The sequence below is a fragment of the Lissotriton helveticus genome, chromosome 2_1 (genome assembly GCF_964261635.1).
Source record: "Lissotriton helveticus chromosome 2_1, aLisHel1.1, whole genome shotgun sequence".
NCBI lineage: Eukaryota > Metazoa > Chordata > Amphibia > Caudata > Salamandridae > Lissotriton > Lissotriton helveticus.
Window position 1 is genome coordinate 507652971 of NC_136059.1, and position 22627 is coordinate 507675597.

A 22627-nucleotide genomic window follows, 5' to 3' on the forward strand; every position below is an offset into this window, starting at 1 on the left:
TCCGGTGTGCTCGCTCCACGCAAAAGAACGGCGACAGTCCCTCCGGGGCGACATGCTCACGGAACCACTGCTCCATGAACTCCGATGCGCGGGCCCCCTCACTGCGTTCCGGAAGCCCAATGACGCGGATGTTGTTGCGTCGATTACGTCCTTCGGCATCCTCCACCCGGTCCATGAGGGTCGTCACTTGCTCCTGCAGTTGCTTGAGAGAGGTAGTGTGCTCTGCCACCGTCGGGGACAGAACGGAAGGCCTGTCCCACTATGCCCCTCAGCAATCACCAGCGGATCTGTTCTAGCTGGCGCCTCACTCTCCTCCTCGCAGGGCCAGCCGGCCGTCCGCCACTCAAATTGTGGGTACTGCCGTCTCCAGACCTCTGTTCCGCCAGGACCGCCAGGCCATCCACAAGTCCCGCCGATGGGTGGGCCGCCGGGCAGGTCAACAGGCTCCCCAGACTCCACAGCCGTGCCTCGCGGCTCCCTCGCGGCACTTCCGGTCCGCCGCGTCCGGAGCCACTCAGCGTCCTCTTCTACGCCAGGCCCCGGCTGACCTCGCAGGGGAAGGCCTCTCCCGTCGTAGCCGCGATCTCCGGCCGCCGCCGCACCCGGATCACCGCAGAAGCGGCCTGGAGCCACCGCAGGTCCTCACGGCTCAGGGGCGACAATTGTCGGTCAAAGTGGTGGCCCCCCAGAGGCCCTAGCAGGATGTATTATCCCCGGCGGCACCGGAGCTCTAACAGGCTCCGTCCGCCATCGTGGCTCGCTAGCCACGCCCCCCAGAGGACTGCTTCTTGAGTAGATTTGCTGCCGCTCTAGTAGATTTTCTACTCGAACAGCGGCAAAATCAACTCAAATGGCTGCATGCTCTTGATGATCGCATGGTGTCTTTTACACAAATCTTTTAGTGCTGCCCATGCTACTGGTGCTAAATTAAAGAGGGAGCAGTGCAACATACATATTTTCTGCGTGTTGGTGGAATTCAGCAGAATTCCACCAACCTGGAGTTTTTATGTGACTCCGCAAGTTCTGCCCACCCCTACTTTAAATCCTATGTAGTCCACTTGCAATCACAAATCTGCTCCATAGACATTGAAACTGTGTTATGATGAACAGGTCCAAAGCTTTATCACTGCTCACCTCTGTTCTCTAACTAGGCCCTATTACCTCCTTTTATATAGATCTAATTTGTAAAAGTATCTAATCATAAAGTTTTAGAATGTACTTTAGTCAAGTTTTATTCTGGCGCTCCAGTTAAACTGATTTAGAAATAAATAGCTATATTCTGGCGCTCCAGTTAAACTGATTTAGAAATAAATAGCTATTCATGAGAAAAGTAACATTAAGTAAAAAGTTAACTTTAAATTGAATAATACCTCTAACATGGCCTTTTGATGAAAACCCCATCACACAATATCTTCCTTTGGGTGTTGTGATTATGCACCTAAAAAGCTGCTTACACATATTTTTGAGAGAATGTGGTGCCTAATAGGCTAAAGAAATATTTTGTAAATGACAATGACTTAAAAAATCTTTGTAGCAGAAAATCACTCCACTGTGTGCCGTGTATCTGGACTCTGTCTATGAACAAAATTACAATGTGTGATTACTGAGATTTTTCCTGCATATGCAAATGACCTAGAAGTGCCACACACACTCTTGATCAATTGGACAGGCTAGAGTATTTAAGTCCATTTCAGATATTGATGTTGCACCAAACTTGGTTTACTTTTTCATCTGTGATGGAGAACCATTGAATTTTCACTGCCAACGCCAAGCAAGAAAAGAGGGGCGGCTTCCTATGAGGATTTAAGTGATTCCTGGAGGGGGGAGGGAGGAGTGGGTGGGGGTTCCAGGCTCTGGCAAAGAGAAGCATCATGCTTTGTTCTAAGTGATAAAGAATGAGCGGAAGTTAACCACTTTGTAATGGGCCATCACTAACCTCTTTTGTCATTTATATCCTGACTGGGAGTATGTGTAAAAGGGGTAACAGAACTTCAGTGTTTTAATATGCTTAGACATATTTAAACATTGCCAATTTTTCAGAATAATTGAGAAAAATTGAGGGGGGGAGATGATTCTTTTTTGTTTCCACCGGGGCACGGCATTAAGGAGTTTGAAGACAACTGCACTTGGCTAACTTTTATCACATATTTCAAGGAGCCCTCATCTGCTGTGGTAAACTGCACCGAAAGTTAATTATATTTTTTGGGGTATTTCAAAATTATATATTTATAGCATGTGTTGGCTGCATATACACATGCCATGCACACTCCTCCTTTCTAGTGTTGGGCTCGGACTCTGCAATTTGTTTTTCTCGAGGAAGTCTTTTAAGTTCGACGTCATGCGCCACATCTCATCCTTCTCGAGGTAATGCACATGTTCAGTGGCTCATTTGTTAGATTTTTTTTGCCTCTTTCGTGTTCTATACAGCTTTGACGCCCTTGCGGCCAATGGATGCCTAGCGACTAGAACAAATCTCAACTCAACGACAACACACGGCTCCCGCGACCGTTGGTGACGTCTAAGATTCCATTGAAAGGTCAAAATCCACAGACTTCAACATTATACCCCTCCAGAAATCCATTGAGAATGTTAATCTCCCGGTAATGGAGGGTAAAAACGGCAAGCTTTTTATAAAGTGCCCTTGTTGTTGGGTGAAATGGTTTTACTCTGACACCCACAGTGTTTGCAGCCTCTGTCTGTCGCCGGAGCATAAGGAACAAGACAACGCCGTGTGCAAGACATTAAGAAGTAGGTGGGATTGCAGACTGGCCCATACCATGGAAGTGGCAGCAGAGGCGAATTCTACCCAGAAGAAGTCCACCAGCTCCAAACCATCGAGGCTGAGGCAGACATCAACATCGCAGCTGGAGGTGGCTACATCATTGCCTGCCCTCATTATGCCGCCTCCGGCGAATCCAGTGCAGGTCGAGGACACTGCGCAAGAAGCTCCACCACCAGCATCAGGATGAAGACAACACTGCGGTCTGTGAATACAATTGACCCACCACACACGAAAAAGACATTACACAAACCTCCCTCACCATGCCAAGGTGCATCACAGCCCATGGGCTCTGGTTGACACCGAGACTGAGGCTCGGAGCCAAGAAGGGACAAGAACATTCTTGATCCACATCAGGCATTAAGGCATAAAGAGAAACATGGAGCCGACACTGGGCCAATACAAATGCTGAAAAAGCCATCCACCTCGGCACACATAGGCGCCATCACAACCTCAACACAACGCTTTGACATCGGATAAACATTTTGGAGCCGTACAGTTGATCAGTGTCAACCATACGGAGTCGAAATATGATGTTGAAGGAAACCTCTGCTTCTCTAACGCCAAAATGAAAGGCACCTTCCTCGGCAACAACAGTGCCACAGAACCAGGCAAATACACCACTTAAGCCCATAATTCAAGAGGATTAAGCAATGTATTTGAAGGCCTTCAAGTGTTAATGAAGAAACAGTGTTGCAAAGAAACTTCCAAGCAAAAAAGCCAAGGCTTAGATGTTACACAGCCATTGCCAAAAAGGTTGGTAACGGAGGAGATAGCCTCAAGCCCGTTGCCATAAAGATGCCCAGTGTCACCGCGCACTAGGTCACCTTTGCCCACTCAAGAAGTGGAAGAAGACAGCCCTGAACATGAGGCATATTACTCTGATTTACAAGGTGACATGCCAGACCCATGGGATGACTACGATATGGTCCTTCCAGACACTAATATAGAACCACCTGTCCTAGTCAAGGCATCGCCACCCGATGACACCTCTTTGTATCCTAGTGTAATACGGCGGGCAGCTGAGTATTATAAATTGCCACTGCACAGTACCGAAGAGGAGACCAATTTCCTGGCTGAGACACTCTCCAGGACTGAGCGCACAGTGCAGTACCACTGAAAGGCTACACAATTAAAATATCCAATGAAATATTTAATGACCCAGTAAAATCAAAGGTACTCATATCCAGAATTGAGAGAAAATACAGAGCTTCACCTTCAGACCCTCTCTACATCAGAGGCCACCGTACTGTAGACTCCTTAGTCGTAACTACAGCACGCAAAAGAGCAGCATCACACAGCACTTGAGATGTTCCACTTCCCAACAAGGAAGGTAAGCGCTTTGACGCAGCAGGAAAATGGTTTGCAACAGGTCATGCCAATCATTAGAGAACTGCAAATTCAGTGTACCTCCTATCACACTGCATCAGAGCTACATGGGACGAAATGGACACACCCCTACAACAGCTCCCTGAGAAATGCGAAAAGAAAGGAAAATATTTAGTTGCAGATGGCAGACAAATATCTAATGCAACAATCCAATGTGCTCTAGACCATGCAGACACATTGCAAGAGTGATTAACTCATCAGTAATGCTCCGCAGACATGCATGGCTTTGCATATCAGGATTTAAATCGGAAGTGCAATAACATATCTTAAACATCACATTCTAAGGCGAGCACCTCCTTGATCCAGAAGTTGATACACAATTTGAAAAAATCTAAAAGGACACAGAGACTGCAAAATCAATGGGATCCTTGCAATGTACAATGCAGAAACACCAGCCCTTTCGGAGGTACCAAGGAAGAGGGGTCTTCAAGAATAATATTCAAGGACCCCGAGTTATCAGTGCCAGCAGCAACAATACCACCATCAATCAGAAAAAAACGATACTACAGAGGTGATTTCAAACCAAGAGGTAAAGGTAGAGAAACACCGACAAATGGAGCCTCTACTTTCAAACAGTGACTTACCAACATTTCCCCCTGATCACACATCACCTGTTGGGGAAAGCCTACACCAATTCCATCAGTTGTGATCAAAAGTAACATCCGATCAGTGTGTGCTAGATATTATCAGTCAGGGATATTGCCTGATTAGTCAACCACCAAATACCCCACCACAAAAACACATCCTTAGTTCTCAACATCTATACCTGCTTAAAGAAGAGGTAAAGGCGCTACTACAAAAAAGGGTCATAGAACATGTCAAATTCAAACACCAGGGAAAGGAAGTATACTCCCTATACTTCCTAATACCCAAAAAAGGTGGAAGGCTCCATTCCATATGAAATCTGTGCCCACTAAATTTGCAAATCGTATTTGAACACTTTCACATGGTTACATTACAGGATGTAATATCGCTATTTCAAGAAGGTGTCTTCATGACAGCTTTAGATCTGAAGGACGCATGCTTTCATACACCAATACCCAAGGCACATCGCCGTCACCTCAGGTTTGTGGTAAGTGGACATCATTATGAGTTCAAGGTGCTACCATTTGGTGTAATAAATGCCCCACATGTGCTCCCCAAATGTCTAACTGTGGTAGGGTCAAATCTGAGAAGGGAAAACATTCATCCTTCCCTTACCTGGGTGATTGGCTGATCAAGAGTTCCAGCAAACAGGAATGTATACAGCACGCCCATACCACTATCAACCTCTTATACAAATTGGGATTTACAATAAATGCAACAAAATCTAATTTATTGCCGCTTCAAATACAGTCTTATCTTGGAACCATACTCAGTTCGGTCACAACAAAAGCTTACCCCAATCCACAGAGGGTTGTCAACCTCCAGAACCAACTGGCTCTTTTTCAGCCACATTGTCTCCTCTCAGTCAAGATGGTGATAAGACTCCTAGGAATGATGGCTTCTTGCATAGCATTAGTTACACATGAGAGACTACATATGCGACTACAGGAGTGTCTAGCATCTCAGTAGTCACAGAAGGGGGGCAACTTAAAGGATTCAGTGCTGGTTTCACCCAAGGTCCACCAGGCACTAAAATGGTGGAATACACAGAACACACAAAAGGCTAGAGCCTTCAAGAATCCATTCCTGCAAGTGACAATCACTACAGATTCATCACTCATAGGTTGGGGTGCTCACATGGAGGACATTATAGTACAGGGTCAATGGTTTGCACATCAGCAAATGTTTCACATCAATGTTCTAGAGCTACTAGCCGTACACATTGCTCTCAAATCATTTCTACCCAACATAAGGGGTAAAATATCTTTCTACGGACAGACAATATGACAGCAATATACTTCTTCCAGATACAGGGAGGGACACATTCATTACAGCTGTCTCAACTGTCACAGCTCATATAGAAATGGGTCATCAGTCGCAAAATCCACCTCCGGCACAGTACATACCAGAAGTGGACAACTCACTAATGGACCTACTAAGCTGGACACAACAAGTCCACGAATGGGAAGTCCACGCTCAGGCCCTACAAACATACTTCCAGTGGAGGGGAACACAGACTATAGATCTCTTTGCCACTGCAGAAAACGCAAAATGCCAAAACTTTGCATCCAGCCACCCACATCCACTGTCCAAAGACAATGCTCTACGGATGGACTGGTCAAGGATATTTGCATACACTTTTCCTCCTCTCTCACTCATTCATAGCTGGTCAGGAAACTCAGACAAAGATCACCTATAATGATCCTCATAGCTCAAACATGGGCACGGCAGCCATGGTACAGAACAATACTAGAGCTGTACATCATAAAAAGCTTCGCAACATTACATATATTCTAATTCACAGGAAGGGCTGCGTGAGGCACCCAAATGCACAGCAACTCAACCGTACAGTCTGGCTCCTGAGATCATAAGAGTTTGGGTACTTGCAATTACGGCCAGACTTTATGGACGGTCTAAAGAAAGTCAGATGACCAACCACAAGGGCTTGTTATGCGGCAGAATGGAGACTTTGTACACTATTGTGCTGCACACAACATAGACCTTTGTGCTCCACCGGAAACTTTGTACACTATTGTGCTGCACACAACATAGACCTTTGTGCTCCATCGGAACAACAACTAGTATGTTACTTGTTACATCTTAAGAAATTGCATCTAGCATATACTTCCATAAGGCTGCATTTAGCAGCAATCGCAGGATCTCTGCAAAACATAAGACATCAATCTATTTTTGGATACCAGTAATAAAAGCTTTCATGAAGGGACTCAAAAAAGTAATTCCATCACGTACACCACCTGTACCATTATGGAACCTAAACATAGTTTTAGCACGACTAATGTCCACACCCTTTGAACCTATGCATAAACGCAAATGACAATTTCTATCATGGAAAGTGGCTTTCCGCGTCGCAATTACGTCGCTGAGAAGAGTTAGTGAAATTCATGCACTAACTATAGAGGAACCTTACTTCTAAGTTGTCAAGACAAAGTTTGACTATGCACAAACCCAAAGTTTCTGCCAGAAGTAATCTCACCTTTTCACTTAAATCAGACACTAGATCTACTGATTATTTTCCCATAACCAGTGACAGTTGCAGAAAGGACAGTACATACACTTGATGTTAAAAGGGCCCTCATGTACTACGTGGAATTAACCAAAACCTTTCGAAAAACACAATTATATGTAATTTTTTCAGGCCTAAGGAAGGGTAATGCGATCTCAAAAGCAGGAATTGCAAGTTGGTTTGATAAATGCATCCAAATGTGCTATATAATTGCAAAAAGAGTCCGACCCATAATGCCAAGGGCTTCACTCCACATGGAAAAAGGGAGCATCAATGGCTTTCTTATGGTATATCCAGGTAACAGAAATTTGTAAAGCGGCTACCTGGACAAGCCCACACACTTTCACCAAACACTACTGTGTAGATATACAGCCCAGACAACAATCGCTAGTGGGACAAACAGTGCACAATTTTTCAAGCAAATAAACCATCTGATGCCTAAAGCCACTGCAAGAGGAGTACTGCTTTTCAGTCTATGCATAGCTTGTGTATCTGCAGCCAATACATGCTACCGATAAGAGTATGTTACTTACCCTGTAAGTATCTATGAGTAGCGTGTAGTGCTGCAGATTCACATTCTCCCTCTCGCCTCCCTGGCAGGTATTAGATGGTGTTAACTATACACAAAATTCAAGCATGTTCAACAGCAAATGCTAACCTAGCAGACTACGGGCCTGATTTTGATATTGGTAGAGGGTTACTCCGTCACAACCGTGACGGACATTCCGTCCGCTGAACTATGAATCCGGTTATATCCTATGCGATTTATATTTCGGCGGACGTTATATCATCACGTTGTGATTAAGTAACCCGTTCACCAAGATCTAAATTAGGCCCTATATTATTACTCCCTGAACAACGGTAAAAATATTACAATCTAACAAAGGAGCCGTTGAACATGCACATTAACTCGAGGAGGAGGAATTACGACGCACGACATTGACCATAAAAGACTTCCTCAAGAAAAACAAATTGCAGAGTCTGGGCCCAACACTAGATGGCAGGAATGTGCATAGCATGTGAATCTGCATTACTCCACTCTATGAATATATGCTTACTGGGTAACAGACTCCTTATCAGGCCCAACTTCCGTCTTGTGCACTATTAATTGTGCACCTCGGTAGGCCTAACCAGTTCTTTAAAAAATTCATCCCCACTGTCTGGATGTGGCTTATTGCTGTCTCTATACAATCTTGCCCCGTACAGCAGCAGTCTAACAACTTTCAGGTTATGTCTCCTTCAGGTCCTCCATGGAGTTATGTTGCAGTACGTAATCAATGCATCTTAGAGTGTCTGCCACTGCTTTCTCTCTATGGACACCACTGCAGCTCTTAAAGTTGCTTTTAAAAACCATTTGTAGTAATCTGCTTGGTAAGTAATGCACCTTCCTGTCCTTGTTCTCTGCCTGATGCTCTAACAATATGATGTCATTTGGAATGCGAGGAATGTTTGTATTGGAGAGACAGCAGTTGGAGAAGATGGGCTGAGCAGCCAGGAGGCTGCTCCTCGTGGTGCTTACATTAGAACTTACAAAGATGTAACTTAATGAATAAACTACTAAATACAAGAGTTGTCTACAAGACCTATTTGATTTCTACACCATTCCTAAATACTTGTACTCCATAATATTCTCTGGTTGTTCTTCACTAAGCCACCACTTCTGCATTTTTGTCCTCTGATTTTACTGGAGAAGGCCATAACTTTTGTTTTACCAACATTTATAATCGGGTCTTTCTCGATACAATATTTCTCAATTTTCTTTAATTGTCTTTGAAGACCGACAATATATTACTTTTATTGCTACTATTAATGGTCCTTTATTTATCATAAATGCTATTCTCTAGATGTGACGACGCCTTTATATTGATCTTGCTTCTTATTAGCCATGTGCCAGTAACCAGAGGCCAACTGTAAGCCTGTGAAGTAGTATGATTTCTCATATCTACAAGGTCCTTGTGATTTCTACCACTGACTAATAAGTCCAAGGACATGGTCTAATTAATACTGTCCGCATACTGTGATTAGCTGGCGTAGTATATTTCACACTCTATATTCGGATTAGCTAGAGTAGTAATCCGATGCTGATTTGTTAACCTACAGTCTAACAACTCTTTGTAAAACACTTCCTAGAATTCCTAAAGTAGATTTTGACAGGAAGATATTGTACTTTTCCAGCTGTGATGTTCTAATTCAGTTGGATTGAAAGTTAACCTATTCTCCCTGTATGGACCTGGAATGCTTATAGTCAAATTCTGAATGAAAGTTTGCTTGCTGAAAACGAATTTGATAAAAGTACCCTTCCTCAGTAATATTCTGATGTGTTCAGAGGACTGTTGTTGATTGAATGTTTTATAGTCGGCTTCTAGTAATGGAGTAAGTTCTTTTCACTTAGCTATTGTTATATTTTATTATGTCAGAAAGTAAGTGCTTCCAATTAAGTCAATGTTTTCCCAATCCTACGGTTTAGAGGATGTAGGAACTGACTAGCGTGTGCCTGGATTTGGATATCTGCGCCAAACAGAACTTGGTATACGAAAGTAACATTTGGTTATCTACTTAAGCCCACAACTTAATGCTAACTAAGCTTTTCCCAGTGGCCAGTCAATGTTTGGAATGTATGCTCAAGGAACATCTGCCTATCCATGGATTTAATTAAACAGATACATCCAACTCGGGTACTGTCTGCCCTTGACGGAAAGTTTTGACCAGTGGATTCCTTTCAGCACAGTTGTGAGAGCTTCCTCTCACAGATAAAACCTTTCTATCGGTAGAATCAGTTAAATTGCAACAGTGTCTTGAGCTCTGGTAATTAGGGTGATTATTTCAGTCTTTGTTTTTAGGTCTCGCCTGAGCCTGATCCAGCGCATGCGCTGACTCGGGCGAGACTTTTAGTAAGTGTTTTTTCAAAGTGCTACCCACCGGCTTTTGCAGGCCTAAAGCTTGCGTTCACGCGAGCGTGAACGTGCACAAATGCCAGCTTTCAGCGCCCGAGGCGCCATCTGTAGCATAATTACTTTGACTATTGGCAGTGCTGCGCGCGCACAACTCGTGTGTTTGCACGCGTGCGCACCCCTGCTTTCACTTGCTTGTTTGTTTATATGTTGTCGGTGATACTTTCAAAAGCGTTTTGTAAAAAAATAAACATTATTTGTTTTTCAAGGCTTGCTTGTTTTTTTGTTACGTTGTAATGTGAGCGTTGTGTTTGCAACGTGTTTTTAAAAAGCTTTGTTTCCCATCGATCACCATATCCGTGAAGCTGCTTTCACTCTCCTCCTGCTCCTCTCCAATCCCCATCTATTCTCCCACCATGTGCCTGTTCCACACGCATTGTGTATGTTCCCCCCCCCGATCTGTTTGTGCCCTTTTCTTGCACCGAGCATATGCCCTCCCTCTCTGGCGGGTGGCAAACATTTCACAGCCATCATATCTGTCTGGCTTTCTTCCTTTCCCATAAACAAAACAAGCATTAGAAATGCAATCGGGCTCGGATTTATTTTATTTTGAGCTAATGGCATTGTAAATGGCAATGTGTTTTCGCCATGTGTGATGGAGTGTGTGCATGTGGTGTGTAGTGGTATTATGTGAGTTGGATTGTAATTTTACCAATGGTGTTATGCTGTGCTTTAGATGAATATGTTTAAAAGTAAAGTGTACCATACTGCGATTGCTACAAAAGTTAATTGTGGATGCGTTAATTGATGCGTGCACTGATGGCTGGTGGTGTGTGTGTTTGGTGGAAAAGTGCACTGGCGCCTGGAGGTGTGTGTGCCTAGTGGAAGAGTGCACTGAGGGCTGGTGGATGTGTGCTTAGTAAAACAGTGCACAGATGGCTGATGGTGTGTGTGTTTGGTGAAAGAGTGCACTGACGGTTGCTGGTGAGTGCGCCTTGTAAAATAATGCACTGACGGCTGCCTGGTGTTGTACGCCTGATGGTGTTTGTGCTTGGTGAAAAAGTGAATTGATGGCTGGTGGTGTTTGGCCCTGGTGAAAGGGTGCACTGATGGCTGGTGTTATGTTGTTGTGTGTGTGTTTGTGTGTGTGTTTGTGTTTGTAGTGGTGAGTCTGTGGGGGTGAGTCTGTGGGGGTGAGTCTGTGGGGGTGAGTCTGTGGTAGTGAGTGTGTTGTGGTGATGAGTGTGTGGTTGTGAGAGAGTGGTGTGTGTGTGGTGTGTGTGTGTGTGGTATGTGTGTGTCGTGTATGTGTGTGTGGTGTGTATATGCTGTGTGTGTGGTGTGTGTGTGTGTGTGTGTGTGTATGGTATGTGTGTGTGGTGTATGTGTGTGTATGGTGTGACAGGGTCAGACTGATTTGCATATAGCCATGTCTGAACTGGGGTGGCAGAGTGGGCTAAAAAACGGTGATGGATTAAACCCAGCTCTTTTGACTGGGTGTGAGTGTTTGATTTATTCAGATGCTCCGTCCATCACCACCCCGTTTTGTACCGCTCTATGGTGTGTGTGGTCTTATGTGTGTGGTGTTATGTATGTGTGTGGTGGACTTAGTTTGAGTGTTTGTTTCCTGCACACACACACTGCCCCTACACATTCACACACTGCTCACACTGAACACTCACACTGTTCACCCCGCATAGTCACACACTGTTCATCCTGCACACTCATCTTGCACACTCGCACAATGTGTACCCTGCACACTTACACACTGTGAACCCTGCACACAGGATGGAACCATGGCCTCTGCGTTCTCAAGTCAGCCGATCTGACCTCTGCGCCACACCTCTCCTCAAAACTTTCCAAAGATATTTTGAGCCTATGCTATTCTTCTCTACCTTTCCAACATGGCTGTTCCATTGCTTTTAAACACGTTGGCGAATCCTGGAATGGGAAAGAATTATAATATATGCCAAAGCTAACAAACCTCGGCATAGCAAGTAGCTCTGAAGTCAGGTGTTAAAGGCCAGACCTTTAGGATTTGCCAATGCTTGTTGATCTTCTAACGTGAATAGCAGAGCTAGTTGACAGAGCACTCAATGTTGTCGGGACGGGGCAGAAAACGGTGAAGCACAGAGTTACATTAATTCTCTATACCTGTTTGCCACATGAAACCAAACAGAAAAGCTGTCCCCATCTTAAAATGTCATAAGGTAGAAAGGCTCCATTCAGGCCCGAGCCCAAATGCGGGTTCTCCTGGCTGACGTAGGGTAAATGGGGTAATATACAGGTAATATTGCCAATATAAACTAAATATTCCGATGTGCGATACAATCCCTCTATTTTTAGACCATGCTTGCCTTTTTATTCGCCCTCTTATGAGCGCATGCTACAGGGGCAGACATGTTTTCACCGCTATGTATCTGACAGATCAATTCACGGGGCGCGCTCTGGCCATAAATGAATAATATATTCCTGGTTCCTTCTCTCGGAGCAGCTGCCAGCGTTTTAGGACAAGCACTCCAACAGAAATCTGTTAATATTTCATCACTTGCCCCTGGCCATGCGCCTTGTTACGCTTCACTTACAGCCAGGCGCTTGACGCTGGCCCTCTCCTGAAACCTGCAGGTGACGGAGCGAGACGGTCTTTCAACAAAGTTGCTAGCCTACCTGCTTCTAAAGTAGATGGGTGCGCCACAAACTGAATTGAAGTTGTCATTGTTACCCAACTGCATGAAATTCGATTAATCGACCTCGGAAGAACGAACCACTGAGTGAGCCCTGCAAATAGTGATTGATCTCACAATGCGGAGTTATCTTTTCCCCATACCACCAGCACCTTTAAGAGATGAGAAATGCAAGTAATCGAAAGCTAACGCCACCTACAAAAAAGAAGAAAGACAGTGTGGACGAGCACGTATGAGTCATCTTCTGTGAGCCTTGCCTGCTGCCTCGCCTCTCGTCATTTTACATTGAACGCGCTCACCGCTCAGACCATCTGGATTGCATTACACGGGCACTCTGACAGCTCCTAATTAAAATTAATGGTCTGCCGTGCGCGAAACCGCACAGAATATGCCAAAAATGGCCGACTAACATTACATATGCCCTATCGCATCAAGACTACTAAAAAAAACAGCACTGCGACGACCAATCACTATTCAGATAATAAAATAGCGCACTGAAAATGCACGAGCAAAGAAGAATTTATCCAGCACGAAGGAGAAACTCGCAACAATACGGCTCGCAGCTCCTCCCCACTTCGTGGTAACGTCGCCGAGCCCGTAAAAAGAGTGTCCAATGGTTGTTTTCAACCACAAAAAGGAGCACGTAAACGGCTTCACTTAAGACGTTAAAGAAAGCCCTCACTCACCACTTAGTGATGACATGCTTCATCATCGGGCCCCACCAAAGAGACCGAGTGTCTCTTTGGTGTGCTGCAACGCCAGATTTACTGCGGAGCGGGTTGGTGAGTTCAGGCAGTGTTGTGCAAAGATAAGAAACTAGTGCGTGGTGGATGGTTAAAAAATAGTCCGTAGTGTATCAAAATTAACTTTATTTTAATGATCACCAAGGACAGGATTATAAAAACTTATGTGTTGGAAATTTGTCCACAATTAGTTGAGTGGTAGTTTCCTAAATATCAGTCGACATGTTTCAGCCACGAAACGGTGTGATTTTACCTGGCATTCATCAGGACTCTGCATGTGCTAAACCCTGGTGGAATTGACGCGCTAAGGCCCACCCTTACCTAGGGACGTGAAAGTGAAAATTAACAAAAAGGTGTAAAGTGCAAAAAAATTAGGAAGAAAAGATTGTCTTCCTAATTACTCCTGGTTTAGGAGGCTTCCAGCTTAAGGATTTCTGCACCTGAAAATAGAAATGACTAGGACGTACAGATAGGACAAAACATACATTCAGTAATGATGCTGATCACTTATGTAAATCCATAGTGCTCCAGTGCGTGGTTTGAGAGACATTCGTGGTAAAATAACATTATAGTTATCACCACCATAGTCCCTGGGCTTTTAGATGCTAAATAGTGGGTAGTGCTGTGTACTACTCGTGCCATGCAATTATATGGTTGATTAAAAAGGAAGGATATCTCCCTTGTTGCTATCAAAGTAGAAATTTTACTTTGATAGCAACAAGGGAGATATCCTTCCTTTTTAATCAACCATATAATTGCATTGCACGAGTAGTACACAGCACTACCCACTATTTAGCATCTAAAAGCCCAGGGACTATGGTGGTGATAACTATAATGTTATTTTACCACGAATGTCTCTCAAACCACGCACTGGAGCACTATGGATTTACATAAGTGATCAGCATCATTACTGAATGTATGTTTTGTCCTATCTGTACGTCCTAGTCATTTCTATTTTCAGGTGCAGAAATCCTTAAGCTGGAAGCCTCCTAAACCAGGAGTAATTAGGAAGACAATCTTTTCTTCCTAATTTTTTTGCACTTTACACCTTTTTGTTAATTTTCACTTTCACGTCCCTAGGTAAGGGTGGGCCTTAGCGCGTCAATTCCACCAGGGTTTAGCACATGCAGAGTCCTGATGAATGCCAGGTAAAATCACACCGTTTCGTGGCTGAAACATGTCGACTGATATTTAGGAAACTACCACTCAACTAATTGTGGACACATTTCCAACACATAAGTTTTTATAATCCTGTCCTTGGTGATCATTAAAATAAAGTTAATTTTGATACACTACGGACTATTTTTTAACCATCCACCACTCACTAGTTTCTTCTCTTTGCACAACTCCCTGAACTCACCAACCCGCTCCGCAGTAAATCTGGCGTTGCAGCACACCAAAGAGACACTCGGTCTCTTTGGTGGGGCCCGATGATGAAGCATGTCATCACTAGGTGGTGAGTGAGGGCTTTCTTTAACGTCTTAAGTGAAGCCGTTTACTTGCTCCTTTTTGTGGTCGAAAACAACCATTGGACACTCTTTTTTTGTTTATTGGCTATTACCGGGGAATAAGAGTGTCACTCTACTCTCCCTGCCTCTCCTTTTGTTTAGACTTTCTTCCTTTCCCCCCAGCAGCGGCTCCTTCACAGGCAGGGCTCGATTTACATTAAATCACTGGAGCATCCCAGAGAAATGCGGTCGCACCACAACCTTCTGCTGGTCCTGCATTCTGACCTGCATGACTCCTGGCATTGAAGAATTATGCTTCTTGTTGCTCTATTTTTTTAGCAAAAAGCTTCCTTACGCCCAAAATGGATGCATGGATGCATTTCTCATTAACATATACTGTGAAGTTCCGGGTTTGTATTTTGGTAATATCGCAGACACGAACACGGTTCCCTAGCTTCAAAATCGACCACTCTAGCTGTAAGGCTACTTTCTCTACTTATGTAACCAAGTTGCTATACCACTTCTGAGTTAGCCAGCCGAGGAGTCTTATGTCAGCAATGGCTAGAGAGGTCTGCTAGTTGATGATGTGGAAAGAAACTGAGCAGTCAAGATGAATAAATGCAAGAGGAAATATGGGTCTTAAGTTTTGTAACATACAACACATCGCCCTCGAATGAGATCTGCTCAGGTGTTTGAGCAACCAGACATGCTGCTCAAAATCTATTTGGAATGCGCGTGCCTTTAGTTAGTCTCTGAAGCTTGTGTAGTGTTGAGTCACACCTCCCAATTTCGGGTTTTTACTCAGATGAATTATGGCTCACTTCAAAATACTTAAACAGAATTTCCAGCTTAGGGTAATTTTGAAGTTTGAATAAAAGCCTTGAAGTTATGAATTTCGAATAATTTGCTAAATTATAGAAATACCTTTAAGAGAGTGCAACTGACTGGGTTTTACTCCCCAAACCACCATTTTAATTACTGAAAAGGAATGACACGTATTACCACTGAGTATCCGATGTCCACAGTAGATGTGCATCTGTAGCACATTCCTGATACAGTTGGAGAAATTCACTCTGTAAGAACGTGTTTCAATCGTTAGGACGGCCGGATAGAAACACCTGTCCTGGAGCTATGCGTCTCTCAAAAATCTGGTTATTTCATGTAGGAGTAAGGAGTAGTAAAATGACTACTGTATGCTACATTTTCATTTACCTGTTCGTTAAAGTTGGTATGATTTTAGTTCTTTCTCCCTTTATCAGAAGTGCTGTTCTTTATCCCTGTATTCAGAAGTGCTGTATCGGTGATGTCTGGTTACAACAAAAATATAGGGAACACTTTGCACAATAATTCCTAATTACACTAACCAAATTACATATGCTAAAAAGAAATCAATCCAAAGAAAAAGATGGCGTTCATTGGAGAGTAAAGGCACATGTTTATTACATCTTTATATATATCTATTCACAATTGGCTTTCGTGGCAATGAGGGAGACACATACAATCATATAACCAGCATTGGCATAGCCAACAGGTCTCACCTTTGGGACCTTATAAGTGTTTAGCCATGCCACAGGATATTGTGCTGCATAACTAAACACTTATAAGGTCCCAAAGGCGAGACCTATTGGCTATGCCAATGCTTGTTTTCTGATGGGGCCGGCAACCGTGTTACTGGGAACATTGGGAATTTGTAAGTCTGTGAAGTTACCGCAAACCTTCCTTATTTATCCCTCAGAATTTTCAGTTGCCAAAAGCAAATGCAATCTTTGGGAGAAACAGCAGCTGAGAATGCAGAATTACTAGAGGAATCTAATGAATTAACTATTTTTCCTGGTAATTCCGCATTAATCAGAGGATTCTAGGGTTCAATCTCCAGAGGTAATGGGGCCAATGGTATTGTTAAGTCCAAGGGTGTAGAATTAACGCTCCCACACTGGGCCACTCGTAATAAGGCACGAAGCACCACCTGAGCAATATATGTTTTATGTCAGCAGAATCAAGCTAATAGTTTGAAATTTCCCCTTGATAGGTCCATCTCTCATCAAAATGTAATAAATTCCACATCAACAATGGAGCCTATTCTAGCTATAAAAGAAAGATATTATTGTCTAATGTAGTAATTAACATTAGGGCCAAATTTATAAACTTTTCTTCTGGACAAGAGTGCACAATTCCGTCAGCTGTTGACCTTGGTAAGGTACAGGTTTTGAATGTAATCATCAAAAGTCGAAGAATGCTGACCAAGAAATTGGACTGGTAGCAAAATGCTTGTAATAATACATTAGTGGAATTTTGTGTGGCCAGTTTTGCCTTCTGCATCATAAATGTATTTTTTTAAATAATTACATTACAATAATGTAATTGCAAATGTTGCTTTTGTTTTGTAGATCTTGTTCAATCCATTTGATGATATAATTCCAAGGGAAAATAAAACACTGAAAAAAGACCAGCAGGAGCAGGGGGCAAAAAAACCCAAGGCCAAAGGCACTAAGTAATTATAAACATTTTGCAGTATGCAAAGAATTTTTTCTGTGGAATGGACGTTGCTTCTTAATTTCATCAAAACGATTATGATAACACAGCTGAATTATTCGGTGAAAAAATAACACCATTGATGAATTTCACTTGTCGGTGGAGATGGATGTCAAGGAAGGGGCAAAAATGTCATGAATTAGAGGTTCACAGAGCTGTGTAGTAAAGGTGACCCTGGCATTTAATTGTGTTGGAGGTATTATAGTAGAGAATTAAGAGCTCAGGATCTCATTGATAAGAAATGGGTGCACACGTTTAGACAATTGGAAAGAAAAGTCACGGTTGGGCTTCTGTTTGGGGGAAAATAAGTGAGGAAGCATGTGAGGTTGCTAGGAGGATTTTAGAGACTAGTCTGAAGATTTGTAGCGAGAGCAGATCTAAAGGAGACATAACTTGCAGTTTTTCAAGTGGTGAAGATGCACGTTTTAGTCAAGGATTGCCAATAGTTGACACTAGAGGTCTCTGGCAGTTCTATCTGGCCCATTAAAAGTATGTTGAGAGCTCTTAGACTGAATGCAGCTGGCTGAATGAGAGAACCAGGATGCAGTGCTCGTAGAAGAATTAGAGTTCACTCCATGGCAGGGTGTGTTTGCGTTTTGCCGCAACCCTTCGATGTGGAACGAGTTGATACGGTGGCTTTGGATTATTGAATTATTGATATTTCACTTTCTGGCCCTCTAGTAAGCTGTGCTGCTTTTGAATGGTATGCCGAATCTAAATAAAAATGTATGCATATAAATGCACAAATGAAATTTGGGTAACACCAGCATAAGTCCAGCGGTTGAACAAAATGCAAATATATTAAAAAAAAAAAAAAGTCCAGCGGTTGAAAAGTTAGTTTGGTCTCAAAAAAACAATTAAAAAATACATAAAGCAGAACTCCTTCAATTTTTTCTTTTGATTAATGTTATTTGACTGTTCGAGTCACAATGTTCTGAGTAATATGTATTTGTTTACATTTTCTCTCGTATATATAGATGAAAAAGTTATACTGTGCATTCCTATATTGCTAAAATGTATTGGTAAATGTGTCTGCCTTATTTTTTTTATGTTTTAGAAATTTTAAATTGCTTTCATTTGGAGAGGAAGCAGAGGAGGAAGAAGTTGAAGTCAGCAAAGTTAGTCAGGTGCGTGTAAATAACGAACTGGTTTGCTTTTTTAGGTTTGTTAAAAACTATCTTTGCTATGTGCTTTTGTGTTGATATATTTGGAAAAACGGTAATGTTCTCATTTCCTTGGTGCTGGCTGCACCAAGTTTTTGATTGTAAAAGAGTATGGGGATCTGCCATTGTTATTTCAGAAGTCAAGATAATGGCAAGTTTTTCATTATTTTTCCCTTTAAAAGAACATGCTTCCCTTGGGTCCTTCCATCACCGTTAAGTGTCAGATTCAGTATTTGATATGTGATGATTAATTTTCAATTCCATCACTCTAGCGTTCTAGTTTCCAAAAAAGCTCCAACACAGATAATACCTATGTCAAGCCTTACACCTTTATTGAACATATGTAGTTGATGTTTCTCAGCCACAGATTATTGTCCTTGTTACGATGTCGGGCGGACACCGTTGCAGTCCTGGGACTGATTTACTGACCTACGGCCGGCAGCCCCGACACCGCTATTACAATGCGACGGCACATGGTGCATTCCATACTCCCATTTCTCTACGGGAGATTGTGCTGCGGCCGTAAACCAGCCTTATTACAAGCTCCCATAGAGAAATGGGAGATTGTGTTGAGGTGCGTACCGTGTGGTGCAGGGATTAACTGGGAGTCCCCATAGGTGCCCCCTAGGCCCCCAACCGAGGCCGCAGGAAGAAGGGGGCCCTGCTGGGGGTCCTCCCAAAGTCGCTTCCCAACAGGCTTTCCATGTCAGAAAGCCCGACACGGAAAGCCTGTCGGATACCAAGCATCGTAATCCCTACGGCGGAAATGGCACCATCTAGTGATTATGTGCCAGTTCCGACCGGCAGACGGGCTCCTTGAGCCCGTCGGTTGGAAGCTAGCCGGAATGACTGGCTGGTTTCAATTCCGACCTTATACATTGAAATTAGGTAGTCGGAATTGAAACCATTGAAATAAAAATCAGGCTCTATGTCTCTATGGGAGTATATCATGTGACCAAGGGAGAAAAATAAGTCTGTAATAATCGACTGAATGTCCGACTAAACATCTCTTAGACCCAGATCCTGATGTCTATATCGAAATATTTTATTGATGTGCCTAATTAATAAATTAATGACAAACCACTGATTTCCTGTAACACTTTTTGCACTACCTCTCACGTCCGCAGCGCGGAGATACCCCATCTGGGGTGATTCAGGCGCTTTTTCAAATGGCATAAATAAATAAATAACACCCTGCTTCCTAAACCAGTTGGAGTCCCCAGCCCAAACTACATTGCCTTCTCAAGAGTGTCGCACTTCTAGGAGGAAGTCTTCCTGTCTAGTGCTGGAGGCAAATGAGCGTGGCAGGTCTGCTACTGAGTTTGCCTTTGAGACATGCAAACCTTCCTCCTTGTTGCCACACTTAACTTGAACCATATCACTTGGCAAATGATTTTCTAACATGTATTTATTTATCTAGAAACATCCCATGACTAAATGTTTCTAACGATCCAGTGGAGGGTAAAAGAAATGCACTAGACACGCAATTTAGAAAATGACAATAGTGATTACTTGGTAAGAACATACATGATTTTCACACTATGAAGGAAGCTGCAAAACATCCAAAGTATCTAAAGGGAGGATAACAGACGAACAGTGGTGTACAAAAGAGGGAGGGATTGGAGAAGTGCAAGGGAGTGGTGGGAAAGGGTTGATGCCTACATGCGTGGGCAAAATCTGGGATGTGTCTATGTTCCCTCCCCAGGGGTATCCAGAAGGGCCAGGTGTTTAGACAACAAGGTCATGAATTCATTTGCAGCTCTTCATGATGAAAAGGGAAAGAGAGAGTGATATGATAAGGGGTAGTCTTTTCATCTGCCATGAAGGACCCCCACGGCACATCAAAGGCAGCCATTTTATCATTCAGTTTGTAAGTGGTGTATTCAGGGCTGGCCGCTCTGAAGTTCAAGAAGCCATTCATTGCATGTGGAAGTGGTGGGCTGTGGCCAGTGGCAGAGGATGCACAGTTTCGCCACAGTGAGTGAAGTTGCCATCCAGCGGTGTTGATGTGTTGTCAGATCCAGGAAGTGAGATATATAATGCAGGATGGCAAGACGAAAAGGTGGAACTATCCGGAAGGGACTGTGGCTTCGAAGGTTGCTCCAAATGCGTGTCCAGAAATCAGCTACAGTTGTATAAGACCACAGAATGTGGTGTAAGCTGCAGCAATCTGAATTGCATCATTTTTAGCAGTAGTACTGGGACAGGAGTTTGGCTCTCCTATGTTTCATTCTTGTCTAGTAGTAGCTCACATGTTGTTCTAGTCGTATTAAGAGCAATGCCAGACTAGCCAGAACCATTCTTAGTAGAAATGGTATCTGGACACGATTTTTTTTATCTGAATGGTAATTTCCACTATGGCCTACTAATTTGGCCTAATTTGTAAACGTGAGATTAAGCAGTTGATTGAAGTGGAATTGAACGTTGAATCTGGGTATGAAAATACAGACTAGCTTGTGAATTTGAAATAATACAGAAATTTGAAACCCTGTAAAGTGGACTAAATATGGACACACGACTCTGGAAAGAGATCAAAACCTATCCTTTCCCTGCCTTTGACCACTTAATTGAGGGCTCCTACATTGCAGTGTTGGCCTATTTGTTCTCCATTCCCCTTTGGCCAGGCACCACCCACATATTCAACTATTTCCATTTCTGTCTATTACCATGCACTTGATTGTTTCATTTTTTGAACTCCCACTTCCAGCCATAAGGCACTTAGTGTCCTATTCACAGGCTGCATGTTGAAATAAAGAAAGCAGTATTAAATAATACCGCTTATGTACTACCAAATGCTATTCAAAAACCTGTGGCAACTTGCACCTGACTGGAGCCTTTATACTGTGATTAAAACTAAAATACAGCTGACTACCTGAAATAAAGCAAACAAGATTGACCTAAACTAAGAGGCTTGGCCCTGTGACAAACTCTCTAGAAAAGGTGGAAAGCTCTTTTTGAATGCACATACTTTGACCATGGCTGCGTGACTGTGACTCGCTGTGGCTCCAGTGCTAGGCCTGCGTGCAGGCAGGGAAGGTCAGTAACATTGGAGCCCCTTAAAGTTTAAAGTCTTTGGGCTCCATCACCTTCCCTGACTGTTGAGGAACTGGTGGTGGTGAGGTGCTAATGAGTTTCTGCTTGTTGGGGGGCAAAGGGTGAGTTTCTGGGGAGAGGGGGGTGCCAACATTTCTTGTGGCCCCTAGCATGCTGCGGCCCTGCCCTGCTATCCTTAAGCAGCGGTGGAAAGCATTACCTCCCTGGACCACCTTACAAAGTGAGACATAGGAGGTCTTAACCAGCAGTCAAAGTAGTCAAAGAGGGCTCCACGAGGCCGGGCACCAGGCTTTAAGTGGGGAAAAAACCTGTGGGTGCTCTGAAAGGGGCGTGGCACACCTAGTAAAGGGGTGTGGCCTATCCAAGTAGGGGCGTGGTCTAAATCAAGAGGCTCCTTTCAATTTCCATGAGCCTTTAACAAGATACCAGCCCCACTGTGTGTGAAGTCTTTGCTTATCTGAGGACCATCAGGTGTTTTGCAAACTCCCTTGGAAACGGGTGGCAGGCCCAGAACCCTTAGCTAGAATTTGTGGAGGAGTGCTGGTTCAAGTAGTGCTATCCTCTATGACTGCCAAGTCTCCTAGTCCCACCCACTAAGACACCCCTCAATTGCTGCTAAGTCAGTTACTGTCTCAAAGCATTGCCTACTTTAAGCTCTCGCCACACTGTGAAAATATTTTGGCAGGTCTAAGTTAGGGTAGAGTAAACCAAGAATAGAGCAATGCTTTTGTGGCCATGTATCCTTTGCTTTGATCTGGTTCTTAAATCTCCAGAGAAAGAGAGACATTATTACTGTTATTTTAGACCCAGTGGAAAAGTAGGTGCTTCTCAGTCT

The 22627-nt window shown here is 43.4% G+C and overlaps 1 protein-coding gene across 1 annotated transcript in view; it reads left to right on the top strand.

Moving 5' to 3' along the window:
- The window catches only part of CWC27 (CWC27 spliceosome associated cyclophilin), a 1032773-nt gene that overhangs the window by 123640 nt on the left and 886506 nt on the right, over positions 1-22627 (top strand). The window contains exons 6-7 of the mRNA XM_078675149.1: positions 17431-17534; positions 18633-18702. Of these exons, the coding sequence (XP_078531275.1) occupies positions 17431-17534; positions 18633-18702 (174 nt within the window). The remainder of the gene's footprint in view (positions 1-17430; positions 17535-18632; positions 18703-22627) is intronic.